General features: G+C 41.8%; 1 protein-coding gene across 1 annotated transcript; it reads right to left on the bottom strand.

The window, feature by feature from the left end:
- ajm1 (apical junction component 1 homolog) lies at positions 1 to 27,486 on the bottom strand. The gene is made up of 2 exons (XM_023984593.2): positions 27,124 to 27,486; positions 1 to 5,417 (listed from the first exon to the last, which is right to left on the bottom strand). Exon 2 carries the CDS (start codon positions 5,361 to 5,363, stop codon positions 2,064 to 2,066), a length of 3,300 nt encoding a protein of 1,099 aa, XP_023840361.1. The 5' UTR covers positions 5,364 to 5,417; positions 27,124 to 27,486; the 3' UTR covers positions 1 to 2,063.
- Positions 27,487 to 27,639: the final 153 nt, after the last annotated feature.

The following is a 27,639-nucleotide window of genomic DNA, read 5'->3' as shown; positions in this document are numbered from 1 at the left end:
CCATTTATTAGATATGTTTATAAATATCACATACTCAGATACATATGATGAAAGTAGAAAAAATACAACAAACATCATTTTCTAAACATTTTTATTTTGAGGTCTCTTTATTTCCTTGTTTTAACTTGAATGGCTGACACAATAAAAAATATCAATTTTTTTTCTATAGTATAATAGTTCTCAACCATGTTTACATATCAAATCATCAAGCAGGTTATTGTATTGTGTCATCGTTGAGGTTATGATAAAGCTGGGGGAAGAAATACAATTACATGCAGTCAGTTACTTCTCATTGCATCTGTACACATCCAGTCAGCCAAACAAGTATATCTGAAATATGTGCTACAGGCTCTAAACAATAGTCCTTCCTCAGAAAGTGTTGAGCTGTGATATGAATGAACTCTATGTAAACCTGCTGCTGACAGATAATTGAGCTCAAAAGAGCAGTAGATACTGAACATTGGTTTAAAATAAACTGTAGAATTCATAGAGTAATGAAAAATGGTCAATTTCACCCAGAAACAATATATATGTATGTGAGTCCCTTGTCAAAGAGATAAAATAACATTTTAGATAAATGTTCTCTTTGTAACATTTCCTGGATACTGAGGTTTTGTTCGATGTTTTAATCTGCAAACTAAGGCTAAATACAAGTATAATTATGAGACAACATAGCTGTTCATATCCCATTTTCTTTTTGAAGGTTCTCATTCTCATACAAAAAATATCACACACGTAATCAACCTAGTGCAGCACAAATACACAACTAACTTCTTCAAGCATTTAAACTTTACGTACCATACAGCTACTGTTGCCAAACCTGGCTCACCTTTTTTCTAAGGACAATAACTGTAGCAATTCTCGCTCGCTAATTCATATATATTATGCTCTGTAAATTATGTAAAAATAGCAATTTATAAACTAGCTTATGTGAGATTGCATGATTCCACGGTACCAACCATGTCTAAAGTTGATGAATGACTTCTTTTACTATTCACAGTGTTTCAAATTGAACAGTACAAGCCAACACCTATTGTGTATAACACACGACTGGTACCATATCAATCATTTTACGTTTATCTTCAAGTCCGTTATTGCTCCAGTAATTCTACCAAGCATACATTAAAGCACCATTGAATTAATTATATTGAAACTCACGTCAATAAAACCACTTTCAGGAATAAGGTAACAATTTACAGCACTACCAATCTAAGCAGTGAGACTTTGAAACCCCTTTCTAGGAGGATTAGATTAGCACAGCTTTCCTTTTTTTCATTAAACAGTGTCTTTCTGAGCATTCTGAGGAACTCGTTTAAATACACCCAAAGTATTGTATTTTGTTAATCTCATTCATTTCAATTACATCAAAAACTGTTTATTTTTGTTAGAGTTGAAAGAATATGTGAAATTCTAAAAGAAGTATAGTTATGTCCTGTGGATACTGGATAATATAATATAATATTGTATAATATAATATAAATAGTATTTCTGTATCCTTTTATCAAGCGCAAATAACAGTTTTACTAGAATGTGGAAATGATCCCATTAAGCATTTTCCTTTGCATAGAAAGTATTTGAGCTAAGAAAATAATACATGTTTTAAAATGTTCTGCATTATATGCCACTTCAATCAGATATGAAAAATAGTCACGTTTTACTTAGTCACTTTTTACTTAGCCTCAAATAATGCATTTAGAAATGTTTAATTAATACAAAAAAAAGTTTTACTACCAAAAATTCTACCTCCAAAAAATAATGCAGAATAATGGAATAGAAAATGACCTGGCACCAATAAATGATTAATGTTGTGAATACATTTACTAAATGGTGAATTAAGTTCAAAGATGAAAATAAATAAATAATGGAGCCTATTGTACTCATATCCGCATCTGACAGGCAATATTCCAAGAATGAATAATACTGACCACACAGACATGAATATATCTCTTTTCAATAATAAAATACATATCTACAAACATTTATAATAAATAGGCTTGATATATAGATATGTATAACAATATATATGTATTTCTATACATATATATGTACAACCAAAGGTGCACTTAAATAATGTCATCGAGGAGATGGGGGGTGCCTACCCAGTCCAGTGTTCTGGGCTCAGAAGCAGCCATGATCATGCACATGAACTGCTTACCAGTCCTCTTGTCAATGGGGTAGATGGTTGTGGGGGTGAACCTCCTGTTACTTTCCACAAACTCGCAGAGCTGCTGGTATACCTTTGGATATTCGTGGCGTAGAAAAACTCCTCGAATTCGCAGCTCCCGCTGGATGTTGATGAAGCAGATCTCCCTGGCCTTCCTGCCCTCCTCTCCCTCATTGTCGATGTCAGCCATTCCAGGGGGTGGCGTGAGGATCAACGTCTCCATATCCCTCTCTTTCTTGTGAACCTTACTCTTCTCCGGGCTGTAGGAAGCGAGCGCCACCTTGGCATATTTCCTGACAGTTGGGGCTTGATTCCTTGGTGAAGGTCCGTCAGGCATTTGTTCGCCGACGGCAATGGATACATTCAAGAGGAAACATTCGTTTGGGTCATAGTCCTTGCCTGCCTCCTGGAGCTCCTTGCAATACTCCCCCAGGTTGTCCTTGAAGCCTTCCAGCTCCCGTAGAGACAAATAAGTCGGGGACATCTGGAGGCTCTCCAGGCCGTACTGTAGGAAGTTACCGGACAACCCTGGGTTTGGGAATCCCAGGAAGAGCACTCCCCTTCCCCGGGAAAGGAAGCCAACTTTGGCAATGCGCGAGAAGGCTTTGTGGACCTCGACAGTCTCCCGGCAGTGCTTGATGATATGGCGGCACACGCTGCCGATTCGGCCATACAGGCAACTCTCTTTGTGAATGTCCCAGTCCTCCCTGCGGCAGTTGCGGGAGCAGTAGTAAGTGTAGCAGCTGTGGCAGGATTTGAAGTAGAGGCAAGCATTGAACAGGGTCTCTGTCCGTCGGCATTTGTTGTTTGAGCACATCATGCTGTCGTCCTCGTCTGGGCTCTGGTCTGGGGAGCACTCGTCTGCACTCCTCAGGGCATCACTGCTGCAGTCCATATCTCGAAGGGCGTCAGGGTTCATTCTTATAGAGGTGGGTTGCTTGTCCAAGGGTGGTTCCTCTGACCCTGCCTTTGAACCCTTTCTGGACAGAGATGCTGCTTCTTCTTCATCGATCAGCTTCTTGAGTTGGTCCAGCAAATCCTCGCTTGGCCTCCTAGTGGCAGGGGGTTTGTAGTCAGTAACAAGATCAGCTAGAAGCTCATCAAGTTGCTCCAGGCTTTGCTGTAGAGAGGCGCTGTTGTGCGTCTTTTCTTTGGTAGAATCCACAGAGCAGGACATAGTGTCTGGCTGAGAAGCTTCTGGAACCACAGCACTTTTAGAGTGCAGCACATCCCAGCTGGCTCTTCGTGCCTCGAATTTGTTAAGGTTGCCTGGTCGAATGTCATTATCAGTGATGGTGATCTCAGGGGCGACGAACCAGAGCTTACTAGAGGTGGTCTTCCCTGACTCTGATGTTGGGCTTTTGTCAATTAGAGAGTTATCAGACAAAGACAAGGCTGCATAACGTCTCGGTGAACTGGAAAGGTTGACAACTACTGGCTGTGGTCTGTCATCTTCGGACGCAGTGCGCTTTGCTTGGGCAATAAGATTCTCATAACTCCGACCCCGCTGAACTGGAATAGGCTGCTCCCTCTCCACACGGGAGTTGAGGATATTATCCCAAGACCTCGAGTAAGGTTTGGAATCGGTGCCGATTCGTGGCGGCTCAATGCATGGGTTAGCATACCATGATGTTAGCGCTGGCTCTTGCCTAACAGCTCTGGTCGGGGTGACCTGAGAGCCATACGAGGCAGGGTGATGGGTGGAATAACCAGACACCTCAGAGCCGTACCAGTCATCTGGTTGAGGCTGGACGACTCGCGCATGTCGACGCCCCTCTGTATAATATGCCCTTGCTGGAATGTGATGCTCCTGTGAAGGTGTATACATTTCATTTGCGTAATATATCCGCGGGGGAACAGACTGAATTTGATAAGTCCTTAGATCATCTCCATAGAATGTTCTTGCAGGCGGGGTCTGAATGATATATGGCCCTGGTTCACTTGCTGCATAGGCTTTCGGATATGCAGCTTGAACTGGGTATGGGTAAGGGTCTACCTCTGTGTAATAGGATCGGGCTGGTACAGTATGCACCACGCGGGTCCTTGGATCCTGTACATACTGCATTTTGGGAGTGAGGTTTTGGCTTGGCATACTATAGCGATCATCCTGATAGTAAGTCCTTGGTTGGGGAGGGGCTGTGGCCACATACCTCCCAGGGTCGTCTGCATAAAATAATTTTGTTGGCACATTGGGGCTGGAATGAGCCCTGCGTTCCCTGCCATAGTAATCACCTGGGGAAGGCATTCTTTGCAGAGGCATCTCCATGGGCTGAATGTAACTATTTGGCATGCTGCGGGAATACTGGTATGCCTGCCCATACTCACCACCAAAAGAGTCAGTGGGAGTTGAGGTCCTTGAGAAGGTGAAATGGCGAGGTACTGTCAGGCTCCTGCTTCCTCCACTAGGGTACCTCTGCCAAGGTATGTCAACTCTGGGTGTAGCGGGCTTCCGTCCAGCATTTTGCAAGACAGCCACATCTGGTTTGATGTCCACCCGACACCTGACGTGAGGGCTGGTGGCTGGCTTGTCCTGCCCTCCCTCTTCTACATGGTCAGCAACATAGAGGGGTGAATATCGGCTAGCATCACTCCTCTGTGGCTGGAGCTTGATGGGATGCACCTCATGCATTAGTGCCCTGGTTGCTGCGTAAGAGCACTCCCTACGTGGTGACACCTCTGGTCTCCAGTTAGGGTCCCTAGGTGCCCTCCGGGCCTCCCTACCCCTCCTCCCCATGGAAGGGGACTCCTCAAAGGACACAGGGGTAAGGTTAGTTTGGACTCTGGGGGCACTTTTTGACCTGGTCCTTTTCCTTTGCACTGGAACAACCACCTCACTAGCCATGTCTGAGACCAATGGCTGAGGGGTCAGTCTGTGGTTGAAAATGTCCGGTGCAGAAAAGCGGTATCCCTGCTGGCGGCCCAAGGCATTCCAGGCCACGTCTGGATTAGCAGCATGCCTGTCAGCCCTCCTGTAAGGGTGCTCCATTGAGAATGTGTGGTGTTTGGGGTACTCCAGTGACTTGTAGTCAAAGGTACGGCAGTGCCTCTTGTTATCCTGATTGTTGTCCAGTGTGCTTCGGTTTGGGGAATCACATTGTTCGGGGGGTTGGGAGGACTTGGAGTGCGAAGAAACAGGGAACACTTTTATATCTTTATACACAGTCGATACCAGTATGTCAGGCGGGTCTGTGCGTGTCATCTTAAAGGGACTCTCCTAGTTTTCCCCATCAAGTTGATTTAAGGTTGACGTTCCCTGCAGAGGTAAAAAGAAAGAAACATGTGTAAGCAAAATTCTTGTTCATGTGTGCAATGTAATATGCATCACATGTATTGAATATACAAATTCATAAAGGATGATTGTCAGAGTAGAGGGTGAAGAGCTTGACGTAAAACGTGGGACCATTATATAGTACCACTCACATAAACAAAGAACTGGAATTACCACAGATTGAAAATCTCTACTGTAAATCAAAGATATCCTGGATCAGCATGTGTTTGCTGTTGACACTGCATCTAGCCCTAAGGTTAAAATAAAACATTACTCAACACTTTTTGCCCATGGTGTACAGGAGAAGAACACTGAGAGCTATCTCAATCCTGATCCCCATAGATAGACCGATTGGCGCTCTAGCAAGCAGTCAACACTGTCTATCTAACTGGGCCTTGTTTACGCTAACACACACCCACACAAGCTTCACACTAAATAAACCAGCGTAAATAATTCTGTCAAATCCCAAAATAAGATGAAATGAGTTACGGATGAGTTAAAGATGTTTGTAAATAGAATGGCAGTTAAAACCCCATAGACATAAATAATAAGAGGGTTAGTAAACATTTCTTCATGCATTTTAATCTTAATGTTTCTGTTTGAGTATTGCATAGTAGGTTTGATTCATAACAGGCCTGTAATGACTACGTAATTACTAATATCAAAGCCGTGTGGATGGTATCAATGTGTTACGTCTGCAACTGTTTTCCCATTATCATAAAGTATGAATATTTTGTGTATAAATGTAGATTGTTTTATAAACTTTTATCGGATCCCCAGATTAATATAAACTGCTGTATATTCCTAAACTGAAAATACTCAATTTCAAAAGATATAACTTCTCTTACTAAACGTTCCATTTGCACAACTTCATTAAAACACTTTTCTCAACTACTTGTTCTTATCACAGTTGACAGCAGAACAGTAAGAAATGGATTCAAGGCTCAAAATAGTTTCTCTTGAGGCTTTTCACTTCATCTTGTCTAAGCTAAATGTCAAGGGACCAAGCTGCCAACACTGCCAGAGACGGGACAACAATCTCATTTACTAACGACAACAACCGTGACATCAAGAGTACACCATCGATTTACAAACGCCTGAAATAGTACTGAGCTCACTAACATACCTAATTTATCTGACAACAGACAAAGATAATGGATTTATGATTTAATTAAATACTTAGAAGCATAGCATGTTATAAAGATTTGACCTACAGATAACCTTTGCTCTCAGTCAATGGGGGCCTAGTCATATTAGGGCATGTGTAAACACAAGTGTTCTCACAGCTTGGTGCTAAATCCATTTCCTCAGCCTAGACAGATTTGCAGTGAAAAATTCGCTGTACGTTCATATGGGCACCTGCAACGTAGCAACACCACAACAACACCAGCTCTGTGACTCCTATGGGGCCCCATGTAAGAGAACCAGACACTGTCACCGCTGCTACTTGCAAACCAAGGAGCATTATTCTACCTAAAGGGCACACGATTGTTGTGGTATAATGTACAAGTGGATTGAGAGACAGCATCTAGATATACCTGAAACGCCTCACCCGCACATCAAAAAGCATGACACACTATGATACACATGATACACCTATGGTTAAAAGCATTAATGCTTGCTGTAACGTGAAGACTTATAGAAAAAGCTGATGGCTAAATGTTAAATAAGACAATGCTTGTCATATACAGTACTTGTCATGTACCTCCTATTAATGCCTTCAGCCAAACCACAAGCTGCAACTGTGTTACTGTGACACACAAGATGAAAAAGAAAACTGTCTACAAGAGAGGGAGGCTTAAACCAAGCCCCCCCCCCCCCCCTTCTTTCTAGCCTTTAAGGGTTAACTGTTTTCGGCATTCATTAAAAACACGCTCAAGTGTGAGGAACAAGAAGCTCGTATTGTTTTGTGTTTCTGGTCCGACCTCAGGGATATGTAAATGAAGACCATCAAGCATCACACACGTTCCCCACAGGATTATGTTAATCCGTTCCGTGGTGTGTCTCACTTGGCGGCTTCTCATGATCCCTCAAGATCACGTGACCATCATGTGGCCCACAGCACTCAGCCTCTGCAAAGAAAAATGTCTAAAAACAACCCTTTATGCATCACACCGATCCACAACGGAATCCCCACGTGATCTTTCGTGAATACGGCTGCATGTTGACGTGCCAACGCGGGAAGGGAGATGCTTTCTCAGCTCTCGTAACAGGATTATCTCGCCCTGTTTTAAATGGCTCAGCACAACTGGAACATAAAAGTGAATGACAGAGACACACAGTTGGCAAGGAGAGAGAAATGCACTGTAATAGTATTCGTAGTGACGTCAGTGTTTCCACTAAATTAGTTGCCACCACTGCAATTATTATTTTTTTTAAATGTTTTCATTTCTGCTAAGACTCGCTTTTAACATCAGAGTGACAAGTTACAACAAGTTACATATCTTCCTCAGATTCTACCCCCGGACCCCTCCAGTAAGGAAGTTGCTAACTAGCGTTAGTGCAATGACTGGAAGCCTATGGTAACGGCAAGCATGCTAGTAGATACCATAGACTTACAGCCATTTTGCTAGTGCTAGTTAACATTGGCTCGCGAAACTACGTCTAGCTTCCTTCATACTGGATATAGAGACAGAACAATCGTAACATGAGTTCATCTGACTCTGGGGAACTAAATAAAGAGCTTCATTGCCAAAATCCCGATGTATCCCTTTAAGGTCTAGCTCATTCTATTACTACTCTATCATAGCACTACTGGGCCTCTCCATCCACCTTTCTCTTCCACAGCACTATGCTTTACTGGGGTCTTCACATCTGACGTGATCCTGTGAATGTGTGTGAATGGTTGCAGGTGCCAGCTGAGCCTACCTGCCCATACCTCTGCCTGCGCACATGGACATGAATTATTCAGCTAAGATTCTTCCTGGCTGTGCAGTTCATTCATGAGCAAAATTCTCTACGCGGCTCATATACAATCGCTGCGCTGATCTGGCAGGTGCACCGTCCCTATTTGCCAATTATTACAACAAACCTGGTCGTTCCAAAATGCTATTTTGGGAGAGAGAACTAAGTGGTCTGCTGCTGAAAATGTATTCAATGCCATATGGATACATTTAAATGCACCCGCATTGACACCATGTCTGTACCAAGCTCATGCAGGCAGGTTCTTTGTACAGTATTGTCCCCATAATAGCATGTGACACAGACATTTTGAAAAACAAGCTAACAAACGAACTAAACAGCGAAGATATGAATAAGTGCCTTGTCTCTCAATCTTAAGGGACCTCGTAAAACAACGAGCTTTGGTAAGAAATGCAGTGATGTCACTTTTGTGAACAAGCAGTGGTGTGTAAAGCTAACTCAGCAGATGTTCACGTCATTCAGCACATGGAAGGAGAAATAGGCCTGCGCATTGACACAGAGGGCTCTATTTTAACAAACCTAACGCGACGCTAAATCTAAGCGTTGGTGGTAGAGCTAAAGGTTCAGAAATATTTGCTATTTTCACAACCACAATTATCGGTGGACTTGCTGGCATTGGTGCAAAGGGCTGAGTTTTGAAAAATAAACAAGTTGGCCAATCAGATAGTGCTTCATGGCAAAATATGTGGTTGCTTCAAGTTGTGTATTTACAGCCTTTTATGTATTGCCTTGGAATCAACTCCAATTCCAATGTCAGTCCGTTATGGTTTGTTAAATAGCTTACAGAGACTAAATAACAACTTGTTTTAAATATCACACTTACAGGCACCATCATTTCTCCATGTGGGCATTTAATATTCAAACAACACTGACGATGGAGGGTTTTAAGCAACATCCAAACATTTCACAGTAGCTGGACAAGGATCCAATATAAAGAGAAAGGGAGAATGTCCACTCACCGTTGTACTGCTCCCAAATATGTTTCATGAACATAATCAGAACCATTTTACAGATCAAATCCCATTCACACAACTCCAGAAGTTGCATTGTATACGTGCCACGGACGTTGTCACCATAAAACCAAGGTGAATCATTCTAATATGTTTGGTTGTAATAAATTAAAAGAAAAACAAACAATCTTATTTTAATTTTTTTACATCAAGAAATACATGTGAAATGTAATGATATCATAACATCGCCAGGATAAAAAAAGACACTAGCCATTGCTGTTGAACCAGCCTTCATTATAGTAGGCCTGGGGTAAGGGTAGCAGTTTCTAAATACGAATTATACAAGCACCAAAAGCATATTATGCCATGTGCATATGGGCAGTGTGTGTCTCGATTGGTTAGACTGCGTTTCCGATGTCAAAATTCATGCCAAAACCAACTCATTACCACTAAAACCAGCTTTTGGTTGGTCTTAAATAACCCTAGACGCACTGCCTGAAATTAGCACTCTGGATCATGTTCTTAAGGACACACCTCAAATAGTTCCACCCCTCCTATCTGAGAACAAACGAGCTGCTATAAGACAGGTAAATTACCAATCCTTGCGCAACTTTTTCAAAAATAGCAGATTGCTGTCTTTAACAGGTCGAAAATGCTAACTAACGTGCGTTTGACACTTGCGCCTCCTTAACACCAGCTGAAAATACAGCCCAGAATGGACGCGCTAAGGACTAGGTTTGTATGGTCTCTTCCACAACTTGCTGAACCCAGCTGTGTGCTACTACAGTATGTGAAGACACTAGAAACCCTTAAGTCCCCAAGAGGCATCACGTTCCTGTTGAAAGGCAATGGCCGTTACGATTCAAAGCCAGGGAGTCAAATCAATGGCTCCAATGAAAGCCCCTTATCCATCTGAATGTGTAACACTTAAAGACTAGTGCACTTGGAGCATTCAGTTTCCCTAAGCCTTTCCCCTGCCAACCATAGTATTACGGCCTTCACCTGTTTCTGTGTTAAACCATTCATTAAAATCCAATAGACACTGATGAGCTGTGTAACAGATCTGGAAAGATCAAATGGTATGAGTGACACAGCTCCCCCCAATTTTAAAGATACAAATATTTTCATATACTGTATCTTGGACAAATTTAGACTTAGCAGCCTGCATTTTGAACAAGACGTCAGCTGTGCTTTCATGAATATGAGAACAGAATGTAAGAAAATTTACCTCGAAAAAATGGCCAAACAAAGTCAACCCCACCACTTGACAGTTACTTACAGAGCTGCCTCTTCCTATAGCCGACATTGTGCTGTGCGTAGGGCCACGACCCCCACCCCCCCCCCCCTTTTTGGAGGGGGAACTGTTGAATTAGAAAAGTTGAATACACAAGGTGCCATTTTGAAATGTGGTAGTGCATCAGTAGTTTCCCACTTGTTATGTCAGTCACTCAACTAGCTATGTCAAAAAATATCTAAAGATAAGTTAGTCTAGCCAGCTATCTAAACCTTGTACTAGGCCTAATTATCACCAAATTACCGACCAGGCATGCAGGGCATGTGTTCAGGGTCCCTGACCTGCAGTAGGCCTCCATTGATTTTGTTAGTCACTTAAACACAGATATCATATGAACATGGAATAAGTCGTGGCAAACTGTGTAGAATTGCAGGATGAATTTTCTCCCCTAGAAAATGTGCAACATTGTCTTTACACACCATGGCAAAATGTGTAGAATTGCAGGTAATTAATTTGAACACTGCAAAAACGCTAGAAGTGGGCGGCACTGACTACTTACTATGACAATGGTGAGATAGCAGCGGATAGCTAATTGTGGGATCTGAAAGCCTTCATCATCACTTCCTCATCCACATGTTTCTGTCTGGTGCCACTGTGTTGCCTATTAAATAATCTGCTGCCTTGCATACTGTCTAACCTCTTTCTGCCAAATGAGTTGAGTGTCAAAGTAACAGGCCCGCTCCATGAAAGACCTGGCTCTCCAGCAATTCCTGTGTAGCCCGCCCATTTGTAAGATAGCACAATGGCCAGCCCTGTGAATGGCATAGAACTCAAGCCCTGCTCACAATTATAACATACTGTCTATCTATATACGTGCAATGACCTGGACCTTCACTGTGTACAAAACAGTGCGGGCACAATAAGGACTAGCAGTACTTCCTCGTCGTATGGGAATTTGCAATTCTATGCAATTCTATTTTGTGGGAATCGTTTGAAAGAAGCAAAAAAACAAGTGAATGGTGCAATGGGATGTTTTGTGAGGACACTATTGGAGTCCCATCAGTGGAAGGCTGATAAGTGCCTCTTCAATGTCCTCCTATTATTGGCTCCCTCCTGTCATATCTTTCATAGGACCATCTGGCCATGCTGGTCTGCCTGGTGACAAATCACAGCCTCTCCACCCCTCCCTCTAACACCACACCCTAAACCTCATCTGACCTCTAGCCTGACTCAGGGAACCTAAACATGGGAACACCTGGGACTTCTTCTTCACCACACACACCATACAACCCATTCTCAAATGCACATTAGCAGACACTTTACCTCATAGTAATTTACAGTAGTGAGTGCATACATTTTCATACTTGTCCCCTGTTGGAATTGAACCCACAAACTTGGCATTGCAAGTACCAAGTGCTACCAACTGAGCCACATCAGAGTAACAACACAACTAAACCTTTATTTACCTAATAACACCTGGGGCTTATTCAGTGGAGTACAACTTTCCAGAGCTTTGCAGATACTGGGAAAAGGAAATCTCCCTCCAACATTAAACAGACTGTAATGAGACATGTTTTTCATTCAGTGGCTTTCATCAAAACTCCTGAGTGTCTGAGCTTCTGACCATGGTAACACAGCAAGATGTAGTGTAGTGTGGAGTATTGCCTTTCCACAGTCACTTCTTTGCACCTGCAACTTCTCTAGCAGGTGTGCAGAGAATTATGCAGATATGAATGTAGGCTAATGTATGGAGGTGAGACACTTCTTCATTCTAAATGACAGTGAACCATGTCTGTTCTACACCATGTATTTCTCTATAGGAGCTTTCTGTGACATCGTGCCCTCAAGAATAGTCCCCCCTGGCCTCATGTAATGTCAATGAGCTTGGCCCTTCACAGCTACAGTATGACTGTCTTGTCAAGTTGTGAGTCAGAGAAGTACTTCTGTCTTGATGTGTAACATCTCCCAGCTGGTTGTCATTCTGCTTAGCCATCTCACATGCAATATTACAACACATGATGTTACGATGACTGTAGTCCACATACAGAGTGGACAAACTGCTTGCTGAGGAGCAGAGAGAGTCTTTCTGAAAAGGTACCACTCGATCATGAAACAGTTTTAGAAGAGCTAGGCTCGTATACAGGATGGGGAAAATGTTCAATCACCAGAGCTTAATATGTCACTTAACTGCGACAGCTGTCCAGGGGCAGTCACTCTAAAGTGTATTGGTGAAGCATGATTTGTAATCGAAAAGACATCTGCTGTCTCCACCCCCCACCAACATGCAAGGCTACTATCATTCTGAAGTCTCATTTTTTACGAAATGTCCTCTCGGATCACTGAGATTATATATTATTAATGATCCGATATTATGCATTTTATCACAATTTCCCCAAAATGTGCCTTAATGTAACAGTCCAAAAAAGTTAAAAACAAATAAATGTTTTATATTTTTTAACATTTCTCCCCTAATGAAAAGGCCTGAGTTAAACATAACACTGAAAATATAAATATTTGAAATGAAATTCGAATAAAATGAAATCAGACTTTTTTTCTTCCAAATTTTAGCTTTTTAGCCGTCTCGGTAATGAGAAGCCAAGTGGGGTGAAGGGGGTGTTTAAGAATAATAACCTAATTCTGAAGGCATATAAATTAATAAACTAACTTAGCTTCTGCTACTCCACTAGATGATGCATTGTGGGTAAATAAAACTTTATTTAAAAACTGTTTGGTTTTTACAGGAACTTGAAAAATGACATGCATGTCCACAGAAACTGTGTTTTATTATAATAAATATGATAGTTTAACGTAAACTTCAACTAATATACAATTTTTATGATTTATGGACAAACTACAGCAACATGTTTTGTGTTTCATGAGAATCACCCACATAGAGATCTCTTGATAGATAACTTTTAGCTTGGATTAGAGATGCTCTATTATAAGCAGTACATCAACCTCAACCCCCGTATCACCTTTGTTAGTGAATGGATGCGTCAAAACAGCAATGCAATATGCATTCATCATCTCTTCGTCTTGATACTCTGAGACCTCTAAGGCATTAGCAAATGCCTGTCTTGTCTTCATCACAAGAGCTACAGCTTTGTGTCACCGCTGGCTGGGTAACAACAGATGAGAATGAGTGATTAACGTTGATTTTGGGGCTAAGCACGCAGAGGACACACTGGATGGTCTTTCTAGAAATTCTTCATCTGTGGAGACGTCATTCGTGGCCTAGCAGGCCAGTTTACCATGCTTTGCCAAAGGCCTCTCTCTCTTTCCATCACCATATCCCTGTCTTTCTCTGCCCCCTCTTTCTCTCTTTATCTATCCCCCCATCTCATTCCCCAGTTGCCCCATTTTCGCAGCCCCTAACTGGTCTCGTTAATTCCATCGCAATCAGACTCCCTGACAGCGTTCTATCTGCCCTGTCGGAGGATTGTCCCATCCCAATATTTGCCCTGTCACTCAATCCACCCCTCCACTTTCTAATCTGTCTAATCCAGCCAGAGGCCCCGGGTACTGCATGAAGTCATCTAAACAAACCCACTAAGAACGCCGAGCAAAGGCACCCAACGCCACTCCAGTCTTTCCCCTAACATTGCTTTCCAGGCAGGGCGCAAAAACACCCCAATGCAACATCCGAGCTCTTTTAGGTGGATGGCAAGTTGCAACCGAGTGGTTGAGGAAACACTGAAACTGTATAAATAGAACAGTCAGATATTGAGATTGGACCACACTTCATTGTAAAATCAATAGCACCAAAACCGTGTTCTTCGTTACAGAATATCACTACGGCGCCAGGTTTGTCATATTGTAGCAATGTACGGTATATCCATTGAAAGGATTTCAATGGCCAATTTAAGGCTTGGACCTTCTTTATAGTCAAGTGATAATACATTTTTTATATATTAGGAGTGATAATCCAGATATGTCGCTGTTGATTCTGCAGCCCAACAATACAGGTGTGTTTCAGCCTTTCTATCTGTGAGAGCTGGACAGCACAAGCTGTTGTGCTTTGTACTACAGTGACAGCTATGTGGGGGGTATACAAATGGTAAATCTCTTACAAAGGGACAACATATTAATGGGCGCAACCTTGACGTAATCTCCTATTCTCTCCATCTGTATAGGTTGGCAAGCTCATGATCCAATCATCTTCTTACTTTAACCACCACATTGTTTTTATTCCAAAGCGTGGCGTGTGGCGGCCTCAGCCATGCTTCTGTTCCAGTGTTTCCCATCCTCAAAGGTGCAATGCATCAGTTTTACATCTGGCTGTCCTAGTGATCGCTCATGTTGACTGCGTCAATGGATTTGTCCTCGAAAGGAGTTCAGAATTATACAGTGCATTCGGAAAGTATTCAGACCCATTGACTTTTTCCACATTTTGTTACATTATAGCCTTATTATAAAATGTATTAAATTGTTTTTTCCCCCTTTATCAATCTAAAGGCTTTCCCCTTTATCAATCTTGTAGATGTGCCAAGCTTGTAACGTCATACCCAAGAAGACTCAAGGCTGTAATCGCTGCCAAAGGTGCTTCAACAAAGTACTGAGTAAAGGGTCTGAATACTTACGTAAATGTGATACTTTGCAAACATTTCTAAAAACCTGTTTTCGCTTTGTCATTTAGGGGGTATTGTGTGTAGATTGATGAGGGAAATGTTTTTATTTAATAAGGTCGTAATGTAACAAAATCTGGAAAAAGTCAAGGGGTCTGAATACTTTCTGAATGCACTGTACATTCCAGATGTGCCTTTTATTGGCATATGTGTCATTTTCTGTATGTTCAAAAGACCTCAAATCAGTTCGTTCAGTTATTAAATGTTGTACAAAATGTTTGGAGTTCAGATACCCATAACTAGACTTCATGGGGAATTTCACCCTGGGGGAATCTGGGCTTGTTTTCATCATATCTGAGGCATTTCTAGGACAGTGAGATGTGTTTCACATATAATTGCCCAGGAGGAAGGCAGGTCAGGGCTTCACGCGCTAAATGATACACCCTATGATGGCTTCCGGTGTATTGACGGGGGGGACGAGATCTAAAAATACATGTAGTCCTGCTTTCTGGCATTTCGCGAAGGCTCTATGTTACACTGACCGGACTATACATCTTTGTGGGTGTAGATATGGTTGTCCTTGTTCGATAGAGCCATTGGACGTCTTTCAGCGATGTTTCTATCGGTGGATTCATTGCTAAATATACAAGCAGACACATTTTTTCCAGTCTCTGAAAGACTACAACTTGTGTTGGGCAGTCTTCGGTTCTCTGGCCCCCGTCCCTCCCCCAAGGCAGCCTTTATTTAAAAGAAGGTGGACACTAACAACAATAATTTGAGCAAAACTGAAAGAACTGACCAGTCGCAATGGCTTCAAGTGATTCCTCTCATCCACATACATTTGATGATGAAGCATCTATTAGCTAAGAGGAATCGAAACAAAGAGTTGAATTTAGCTTACGTTAGAAGCTCAGCTACAGCCGATGCCAGCACCAAGAGGGCAGATGAGAAATACGGTGCCTAGCTAAGTAATGTATTTTTCCTGAAAGCCACCTAGCTGACTTTAGTTTATCTACTAAAACCCATATTGTCTATTGCTGGCTAACATACTGCTGTGTTACAGTGACGGGAAATCAAATAATTCAGCCAGCTTTGTAGCTAGCTAACTAAGTTAGCTAGCTAAACAACTACCGGTAGCCATATCTATGACAAAAAATATATATTTTGTATCTTGGTTGTAAAACCTCTTCTCTTTTTAGTCGTAGATATGGCTAACTACCAAACAGCAACCTACAACATTACAATCAGCCACCTACATCTAGGTTTACCAGCAAGCAATAGCACATGACTGGAGTTGGCTAGCTAATTAGCCTGGCGCCTGCTAACAAATGCGCCACACCTCGCATTTGTAACTTTTTAGCAAACATGTCACATCAGCAACTTTAAATAATTTACTAACTAGCTATGTAGCACAATTGACAAGGGTTGACATTGGTTATGATTATTATTTCAAAAACAAAATTATAGGCATGATGCAAGATACGATTCCAAACAGATGTAAATAACAAGTATTGCATATCCAGCAAGCTAGCTAAGTTTACTAGCAAACAGTGAGGAGAAACAATAATACAACAATTTACTGTTATAAATCTCTAAAATTGTAGCTGGTATTACTTTAAAAATCCTTGCCTAAGCATACCTGATAGACATAGCTGTAGGTAGATACTGTCTGCCTACCTACCTAAGCTCATTTGTACGGTCTGGTCACTGTGCAAAGGTTGAGGGTTATGCCCTATCTCTTTCTATTAGTCTAGATATTGTTGTAAATGTAATCTCTCTGTGTGTGCACATGTATGCGTGTTCAACTAGTCTACCGTAAGGTTGACATTATGCTGGCACGGTTCAATTGTTGTCCAAACTGTATAATAGAGTATAATTTTTTTTGTTTTTTGTCTTACAGACAATACTGTGTGGTGCCTGGGCATCTTCCTGGAGTGGATTCTAGATACAGAAACAGAATTCCTTTAACTGGGTGTGTCATTGTAGCACAACTGTATCCTGTGAACTGTATCCCTCTCGAGGGAGTAGACATTATGCTCAATTTTTCAAGCAGATGACTCACAAGGAGCTGAATGGCAGCTTGATCATAACACTCCTCCCACAGCTTTACAAGAATTCCCTTAACTTACTGTATGTTTCTTTGGAATGGCAATTTCATCATGACCACCTCTCCCATCATCTGCTGATCACCAGTTCTCTTAGCTACAGATTGTTACACCAGATAATGTGATTTAACCAAATATATTTGGTATCTATTACTGTGATTTACTGGATAGCTGAAGCAAAGATCATTTTTGACCAACCTTAGCAATGCCGTCGTTGGCCTCAATTTGGGGAAACAGGAGTCTCATAAAATGTACAGTGGGGAGAACAAGTATTTGATACACTGCCGATTTTGCAGGTTTTCCTACTTACAAAGCATGTAGAGGTCTGTAATTTTTATCATTGGTACACTTCAACTATGAGAGACGGAATCTAAAACAAAAATCCAGAAAATCACATTGTATGATTTTTAAGTAATTAATTTGCGTTTTATTGCATGACATAAGTGTCAGGTTTTGGCCAGGACTGTTTAGGTTTTGTTCACTAGATGTCCCCCTTGCACCTTTTTTGTACCTTTTGTTTTTCTTGCTCCAATTATTGTTTGCACCTGTAAGTCATTCCCTTGTTAGTATTTAAACCCTGTGTCTTCCTTAGTTCCTTGCTCAGTGTTTGTAAGTTAGCACCCAGCCCCAGCCCAAGCCTTGTTTTATATAGACTTTTCTCTTGTTGGATTTTCCAGAGGTTCTCTGGTTTTGTTCTTGTTTATTATTTGAGTAGTCTTTTGAGGTTTGTTTTTCCCTGCTGTTTTTTACCACTTTGTGGATTTTTCGTTGTATTTTGGAGGATATCCATTTTTCATTAAACCACCATCTCTAGTACTGCTGTGTCTGCCTCATCTTCTGGGTTCTGCCAATTATTAAGTGACTGTTTCTCGCACCGGGTCCTGACAATAAGTATTTGATCACCTACCAACCAGTAAGAATTCCGGCTCACACAGACCTGTTAGTTTTTCTTTAAGAAGCCCTCCTGTTCTCCACTCATTACCTGTATTAAYTGCACCTGTTTGAACTCGTTACCTGTATAAAAGACACCTGTCCACACACTCAATCAAACAGACTCCAACCTCTCCACAATGGCCAAGACCAGAGAGCTGTGTAAGGACATCAGGGATAAAATTGTAGACCTGCACAAGGCTGGAATGGACTCCATGACACTAGGCAAGCAGCTTGGTGAGAAGGCAACAACTGTTGGTGCAATTATTAGAAAATGGAAGAAGTTCAAGATGACGGTCAATCACCCTCGGTCTGGGGCTCCATGCAAGATCTCACCTCGTGGCGCATCAATGATCCTGAGGACGGTGAGTGATCAGCCCAGAACTACACGGCAGGACCTGGTCAATGACCTGAAGAGAGCTGGGACCACAGTCTCAAAGAAAACCTTTAGTAACACACTACGCCGTCATGGATTAAAATCCTGCAGCGCACGCGAGGTCCCCCTGCTCAAGCCAGCGCATGTCCAGGCCCGTCTGAAGTTTGCCAATGACCATCTGGATGATCCAGAGGAGGAATGGGAGAAGGTCATGTGGTCTGATGAGACAAAAATAGAGCTTTTTTGTCTAAACTCCACTCGCCGTGTTTGGAGGAAGAAGGATGAGTACAACCCCAAGAACACCATCCCAACCGTGAAGCATGGAGGTGGAAACTGCTGCTTTTCTGCAAAGGGGACAGGACGACTGCACCGTATTGAGGGGGATGGATGGGGCCATGTATCGCGAGATCTTGGCCAACAGTAAGAGCATTGAAGATGGGTCGTGGCTGGGTCTTCCAGCATGACAACGACCCGAAACACACAGCCAGGGCAACGAAGGAGTGGCTCCGTAAGAAGCATCTCAAGGTCCTGGAGTGGCCTAGCCAGGTTTTCTTTGAGACTGTGGTCCCAGCTCTTTTTTTATTAAATAGCCCTTCGTACATCAGCTGATATCTCAAAGTGCTGTACAGAAACCCAGCCTAAAACCCCAAACAGCAAGCAATGCAGGTGTAAAGCACGTGGCTAGGAAAAACTCCCTAGAAAGGCCAAAACCTAGGAAGAAACCTAGAGAGGAACCAGGCTATGAGGGGTGGCCAGTCCTCTTCTGGCTGTGCGCGGTGGAGATATAACAGAACATGGCCAAGATGTTCAAGTTCATAAATGACCAGCATGGTCAAATAATAATAATCACAGTAGTTATCGAGGGTGCAGCAAGTCAGCACCTCAGGAGTAAATGTCAGTTGGCTTTTTTAGCACGTCCGGTGAACAGGTCAGGGTTCCATTGCCGCAGGCAGAACAGAAAGTCCGTATTGCCCAGCGACAGCCCCGAAACCTGAAGGATCTGGAGAAGTCTGTATGGAGGAGTGGGCCAAAATCCCTGCTGCAGTGTGTGCAAACCTGGTCAAGAACTACAGGAAAAGTATGATCTCTGTAATTGCAAACAAAGGTTTCTGTTACCAAATATTAAGTTCTGTTTTTCTGATGTATCAAATACTTATGTCATGCAATAAAATGCAAATTAATTACTTAAAAATCATACAATGTGATTTTCTGGATATTTGTTTTAGATTCCGTCTCTCACAGTTGAAGTGTACCTATGATAAAAATTACAGACCTCTACATGCTTTGTAAGTAGGAAAATCGGCAGTGTATCAAATACTTGTTCTCCCCACTGTATGTGTCCAGCTGCAGGGGGTCAGTTAGAATTTAGAAAATTCTCCATTATGAAAATACATTTTTTGCTCCATAAAGTAATCCAATAACATGTGGATCGCTATCGTGTATATTTCAAGTCTTCTCACTCATTGATCAAGACAGGCCTCTGTCATCATGACATGCAGCCCTTTGGGGTGGACACCCACCTGTCTCGATCAATGAAAGAAGACATGAAATAGACAAGATGTCTGCAAAAATCTTTGGGTAAATCACATTATCTGGTGTAACAATCTGTAGCTACAGTTCTCTGCACTTGTGTCTCTACAGCTGAGACACACTTGGACACACTGAACTGGTGTTCATAGAAATGGTTTTGTATGTTACTTGTACCATTTAATAACATTGTTGTTGAGTTAGCATTACATAGTGTACACTCTTGTATTTTGTTTGTTTGAACGTTTGTTTATTTGTCAATCTGAATGTCTAGCATCTGTTTGGTGCTACAGAGCCATGTATAGCTTATACTGTATAAATATCTTCTGTGAATCCATAAAGGCTGACAGATTTTGAAGATTGATAGAAAATATCCAAATTTATTTTATGATGGTTCTACATCAGGGCTCTCCAACTCTGTTCCTGGAGAGCTACCACCCTGTAGGTTTGCTGATATATTTTTTTTATTTAACCTTTATTTCACTAGGCAAGTCAGTTAAGAACTAATTCTAATTCACAATGACGGCCTACCCCAGCCAAACCTGGACAACACTGTGCCAATTGTGCACCGCCCTATGGGACTTCCAATCACGGCCGGATGTGATACAGCCTGGATTCAAACCAGGGACTATAGTGATGACTCTTGCACTGAGATGCAGTGCCTTAGACCGCTGCACCACTAGGCGCATATCTAAGCCTTTACACTTAGGCATGAACAAATCCACATATTTTCAGAAATGTATCATTACCTGATCATTTAAGTATCCGCCCCCCCACCAAAAATAATAATTTCAACAGAAATCCTTACATGATATGTACTATTCATCCTCATATGTCTAAATCGAAATTATGAAATGTCCAGCCAAATTATTTTACCTGTTCAGGTGCCAAAAATCATAGTCCTTCACATGAAGGTGATATATCTGAGCATACATTTGCACCACATTTAGTAGTAGGCTATACAAGGCACAGAAAGGCAAACATCGTCATATTTAATCTGAGTAAATATTTCCAAAGTACCACTATTTCTGTTTAAAAAATGCAGCATAGCAAATCCAGAGCTCCAATCACAACACATTTTCTGTAAAGATGCAAACGTTGGCCAATCTTTGCTAAAAATTTATTTTATTTATTTAACAGAAAATAAAAGTTGCACACCCTCTATCTGTCTGCCCTGTTTGTTATGGACGGTGGGTGCAGATTGGGTCGTCAGCGATGGTCCCTCGCAGTCCAGATCCAACGTGGTGGTAGTGTTGGTCTGTGATCCACTCCAAACTGTCAATGCCTAAAACATGAATCCAAATTGTGTCGATATTGCAAGAAAATATTGTCATTTCAAATAACCATCTACCTGCTTCATTCATGACGAGAAAACTAACTGGAACAAGCTAGCTAGCTATCTTATATTAACCAGTAATACAAAAACACGCCTAAATGTTTTTAAATGTTAGCTGTCACGTAAAAATGCTTTTCCCTGAAGGGAAGGCAATTTTGTTATTTGTTCGCTAGCTAGGCTACCAGTTAGCTTTTACTTCCCAAACAAGTCTAGATAGCTAGCTATCCCTACTGGCTGCTGGTCAATTTAGCTACATTTCTTGATTCTAGTTACTAAGATAAATAAAACATCTCACATTAGCTACTCACTTTAGCGTTAACCTCTTTGAGGTATTTTCTGAACAGCTTCTTACTTCTTTGTTTCTCCAGTCCTCAGTTTGAGCACACACCGTTTACACACTCATTTGTGGCGCCCAATTTAAAAAATGAGTTGGAACTCTGAAGAAAATATGTGATTCTTGTTGCTAGGCTACCAGTTACAATGCTTTTAGCTTGCGGTTTGTGCACGTCTTTATCCAGAGGGAAAACAAACATTATAGCTAGTGTCTGAAAGAATTATATGAATGTCATATTGGTCAAATTACTGAGCATGTCGTCAACTCAAATAACCATCTCATATCAAGACCCTAATATGGACCTCAGTCAAGAGCATATGCATTGTATGTGCTGAGAAAATATACGATGTAGGCCTACTGTCAGTATTTGTAGGCTTACTGTCAGTAATAAAATGTCCACATAGGCCTATCACAAGATATCTAATGAGTCAATATCCGTCCATACCATGTATGATATCCAATGGGAATCTAAAACTGATTTGTGCATAAAATAAAAATATGGATTGAACATCAGAAATGTTCCTTATTTTCAGCATATCAAAAAGCATATCAATATCCAGATATGGACCTCAGCCAAGAGAAGCATATCTGGAATCAATCTAGCTTCATATCTTGAATGTGTTGAGAAAACCAAGATATGTGATGTATACAGTCAGTATTCGTCAACATGAAGAGAGAACATAGGATGTCTCATATCTCAGGATATTGAATGAGTCTATATCCGGCTACAGGAAATGTCCATGTGTGATATTGGGAGTAATCCCAATATCATATATGTCTAAAAGACACATCTAGATTCAGAATTTGTCAGGATATAGTGCAAATCCACAAATGTAAAATATGCATTGGAAATGGTCTGTATTCTGTAGAATATCAAAAATGTGTCATGTAAAGATATCCCCTGATATGGAAACATTTTGCCCAGTGATAAAGCTTGTAAACAGTAGAGATGTGTCATTGTTATTAGGCCACAGCAGGGTAGGGGCGAAGGACACAGAAGGCCATGTTTTTCAATTTGTAGAAACACACATTACATGGCATACTGCCCCTCAGGGCAGTTCAGCTGGCATAGTGAGTCAGGCTAGCGGCTAACCATTAGCAACTGAGCTGTACTCAAATAAATGGTATGGATACTTAGCAACATGCTACACGTGGATAGTGTAGGTCTAGTGAGTGAAGTCCATTTTAATTTAGCAAAGCAGGCAACCAAACATTGCCAGTGCTCCATGATCCTTAGAGCTGAACATAAAGACATGGCCAGCTACAGGGGAAAATATCAGGGCTTTCATGTACTGGGTTATGTGTGAGACAGTGATATCTAGGCCAACATGGATGAAGGAATGAATGCGTGAAAAATAAGTCATCAAAGCTGTACAGTGAGGCTATGTTCAAGATCACTTGGTCTTCTTGGGTTTCCAAGAGGTTAGGCTTATGTTCATTCTAAGGTATTGGAGTACATCATGTATTACTGGTCATGAGTTGAGAAGGATTGAGAACTTTGATATGCCCGTAGAGTACATTATGTTCAACAGTATATTGGAAAATTTGCCAAATTAACAATGTCATATTTGTATATTCATGAACTCAGCAAAACAACAAACGTCCTCTCACTGTCAACTGAGTTTATTTTCAGCAAACTTAAAATGTGTAAATATTTGTATGAACATAACAAGATTCAACAACAGACATAAACTGAACAAATTCCACAGACATGTGACTAACAGAAATGAAATGTGTCCCTGAACAAAAGGGGGTCAAAATCAAAAGTAACAGTCAGTATCTGGTGTGGCCACCAGCTGCATTAAGTACTGCAGTGCATCTCCTCCTCATGGATGCGCCAGATTTGCCAGTTCTTGCTGTGAGATGTTACCCCACTCTTCCACCAAGGCACCTGCAAGTTCCCGGGCATTTCTGTGGGGAATGGCCCTAGCCCTCACCCTCCGATCCAACAAGTCCCAGACGTGCTCAATGGGATTGAGGTCCGGGCTCTTCGCTGGCCATGGCCGAACACTAACATTCCTGTCTTGCAGGAAATCACGCACAGAACGAGCAGTATGGCTGGTGGCATTGTCATGCTGGAGGGTCATGTCAGGATGAGCCTGCAGGAAGGGTACCACATGAGAGAGGAGGATGTCTTCCCTGTAACACACAGCGTTGAGATTGCCTGCAACAAGCTCAGTCCAATGATGCTGTGATACACCGCCCCAGACCATGACGGACAGTCCACCTCCAAATCGGTCCCGCTCCAGAGTACAGGCCTCGGTGTAATGCTCATTCGTTCGAAGATAAACGTGAATCCGACAATCACTCCTAGTGAGACAAAACCGCGACTCGTCAGTGAAGAGCACTTTTTGCCAGTCCTGTCTGGTCCAGCGACGGTGGGTTTGTGCCCATAGACGACGTTGTTGCCGGTGATGTCTGGTGAGGACCTGCCTTACAACAGGCCTACGAGCCCTCAGTCCAGCCTCTCTCAGCCTATTGCGGACAGTCTGAGCACTGATGGAGGGATTGTGCGTTCCTGGTGTAACTTGGGCAGTTGTTGTTGCCATCCTGTACCTGTCCCGCAGGTGTGATGTTCGGATGTACCGATCCTGTGCAGGTGTTGTTACACGTGGTCTGCCACTGCGAGGACGAACAGCTGTCCGTCCTGTCTCCCTGTAACGCTGTCTTAGGCATCTTACAGAATGGGCATTGCAATTTATTGCCCTGGCCACATCTGCAGTCCTCATGCCACCTTGCAGCATGCCTAAGGCACATTCACGCAGATGAGCAGGGACCCTGGGCATCTTTCTTTTGGTGTTTTTCAGAGTCAGTAGAAAGGCCTCTTTAGTGTCCTAAATGTTCATAACTGTGACCTTAATTGCCTACTGTCTGTAAGCTGTTAGTGTCTTAACAACCGTTCCACAGGTGCATGTTCATTAATTGTTTATGGTTCATTGAACAAGCATGGGAAACAGTGTTTAAACACTTACAATGAAGATTTGTGAAGTTATTTAGATTTTTACGAATTATCTTTGAAAGACAGGGTCCTTAAAAAGAGACGTTTCTTTTTTTGCTGAGTTTATATTCATGTTTATATTTTCCTATTCATAAATTAATGTACAAATTGTTTTATTTAAATCAAAATACCAATCATATTACAGAGCAAGCTGTAAAGCTTCTTATGACACCAATTCTTTCTTTGTAGCATCAACAGATGAAACATTATGGAGTCTTAAAAGAGGCCTAGGTAAGGCTAAAATGTAATTAATATGCCAACTTTAATTATTTCTCAATTATGCTTTAAGATACAAATGTCAAACATGTGTCAACAATCCTTCCTCCAAAGGACTCTTCTATCGATTACATTTCGTGAAAATCCCCAAAATCATGGCCTTTTTTTGTTTGGGTTTCATAAGGAATCACTCAAAAGCAGGGTCTGTGTGTGTGCGCGTGCGTGTGTCTGTCACATGCCATGTGTGAGTTCATGTGGGCATGGGTGGTCAATGTGTAGTGTACATGAAGAACAATAATTTTTCACATTGAGTCCAGAGAAACACACTAATAATACCATCTACCACTTAGGCATATTAAGATAAAAATATTATTTAAGAATTTTAACAAACTTTACAAAAAGAACTCAAGACCAGGGCTGGACTACCGCATTTGCGGGCCCCTGACACCGACCTCCTCCACCCCCCAAAAAATAATTTAATATTTTGTTTGTTTTTTACTATTATTTTTGGAAATAAGCACATTTCCTGCTATTATACACATTTTGCCATGAGGCTGAGAGAAAATGTTGCAGTTTAAAAGCTAATTTCATGAGATTCTATATGCTCTCTGAGGGCCCCCCGACTTCCAGGGGGGCCCCAGCCCTGCATGCCCATTCGGTTATCTGTCCCTGCTCAAGATAAATTATATCTACTCTTCATCCATGGTGAAAGGTGTGCACGGCACCCTAAAAAAAAGCATGCTGGCTGTGGCGTGTGTGTGACTAAGTATCACTTAATTCATAAGAACATCTGCTAAAAATGCCATTAGTGATCGATATTAGGACTTCACTTACTCTAGGAAGGTCCATTGCAATGTTGGCCCTGTGCCATTTGTCACTTCACATTGATGGTTGTTCACTGTTAGCCTGGTCACAGATCCGTTTGTGCTGTCTTGCCAACTCCTACGGTTATTGTCAGGCCAAACAATGACCATTGGAGTTGCAAAGACAGCACAAACAGATCTGGGACCAGGCTAGTCCACTGCCACTGATGCAAGCTGGCCTGGCCCTTTCTTAAATACCACAGACCATCCATTCGATATCCTTAATCATGGCATTGAGTGTATTTATTCATATTGCATATTTTATGCAAATATAATTTCACGGTCAACAGCAATACTGCCTGTGGATGTACGGCTACACACCTTTTCTACAAACCTATCCTTAAAACTGATCTCTCAATTGTAGCCTAAACACGGAATAATTTATACTCCACAGTGATGGGCCATTGAGCCAAGAAAAAGGCATCATACCTCCTAGAGTTGTATGCTTCATTGACTGCACCCAGTAATGCATTATGGACCTATAACACTCTGCTCTTGTTGCAAGGCAAGGCATGCATTGAGTCTCAGCATCCAGCACCACGTGACCTGAGCAGGCCATTTCATCATGCTTAGCTGGAGGTTAATCTCAGTTGGGAAACCCATGAAGCTTGTTTTTTTTCCTGAGTCACGTGGTTACTGTGTAGTAGTAACAGTGTAGTAAAGCTACGTGCATGGGGGATGATAAGGTTATTACCATGACAGCACATGCTTTGAATTCGTCGAGTTGTAAGGTCCCACGTTATCAATTCCAGATGTGAAACAGGCTATGGCGGGAACCAGATGGTTTTATTGTGGATGAAGAATGCTATATTTAAGGATATTTGACCTCTCTATAAGAACGCAAAATGCAGCAGTAAGCAGTAGCGTATATTCGGTGAAAACAGATGAGTTGGTAGTCTATATGGTTGTGAATAGAACAGATGTTGACTGTTAATGATGGTCTTATAGGTTATGATGGTAGAGTTCAAACACATTTGATGCGCATTTTAATAAGCACATCCAAATTGCGTTAGACTACCAAAGTGTAAAATTGATTTTAAAACGTAAATTAATTGTAATCGATCCAGTATGGAGTGTGGACGCAGTCGCTATGTGAAGAGCGCTCAAAATCATTGCATGATGATCTGTCCTTCCCGTGATTAGCTTAAACATGCATCCATAGTTTGCCAATGAGTAGATGAACACTAGAAAATGGGGATGCGGGGACAGAGGACACTTGAGATGCAAACGATAGTTTAGGATAGACTACTATAGAATGTTACATTCCCTGAAATGTATTTCCTGATGTCGATATCTGTTGAAAGAACCGTGAAGAACCAATAACGTGACTCTTACCGCTTTAGTCCATATTCCAAGCGAATGCTTGTCCATTTTTGACAGGGATGCAATGCTGCTACACAATGACGACATCGAGAATCTTTAGAGGTAGAACTGTAATCCGCCTTATCGGTGAACCATGTACTACTCTTCCTTCTTTCCCAACTGCTAGTGGATTTCTGCGTATGCTCTGCACCATCTAGCCTACGTTGGATGACTGACTACACACTACCTGCACCCGGGGCTTCCAATGCGTCTAATATGCATTTAAAAGGGGCGTGCCGATTCGTGTGTGTGTGTGTGTGTGCGTGTGTGTGTGTGTGCGTGTGCAAAAGAGAGAGAGAGAGAGAGCAAGAGAGAGCGACCACAGCAGACTACACGCTAGGCTACCGCTACACTGACGCACTACATTATTACTCCTCATCAACAATTAGTACTGATGTTAGACCTATGTGCTATCGACGCATGACAATCAATCTTGACATTTTCTAATTCTAGGCATGAATTTCGTAGATGTATTATAAAGCCTTCATA

This window comes from Salvelinus sp. IW2-2015, linkage group LG4q.1:29 (genome assembly GCF_002910315.2).
Source record: "Salvelinus sp. IW2-2015 linkage group LG4q.1:29, ASM291031v2, whole genome shotgun sequence".
Classification (NCBI taxonomy): Eukaryota; Metazoa; Chordata; class Actinopteri; order Salmoniformes; family Salmonidae; genus Salvelinus; species Salvelinus sp. IW2-2015.
This window is presented reverse-complemented; position numbering and strand designations above follow the sequence as displayed.

Coding starts and splice junctions, on each gene's coding strand:
- ajm1 (XM_023984593.2), bottom strand. CDS start 5,363: ATGACACGCACAGACCCGCCTGACATACTGGTATCGACTGTGTATAAA.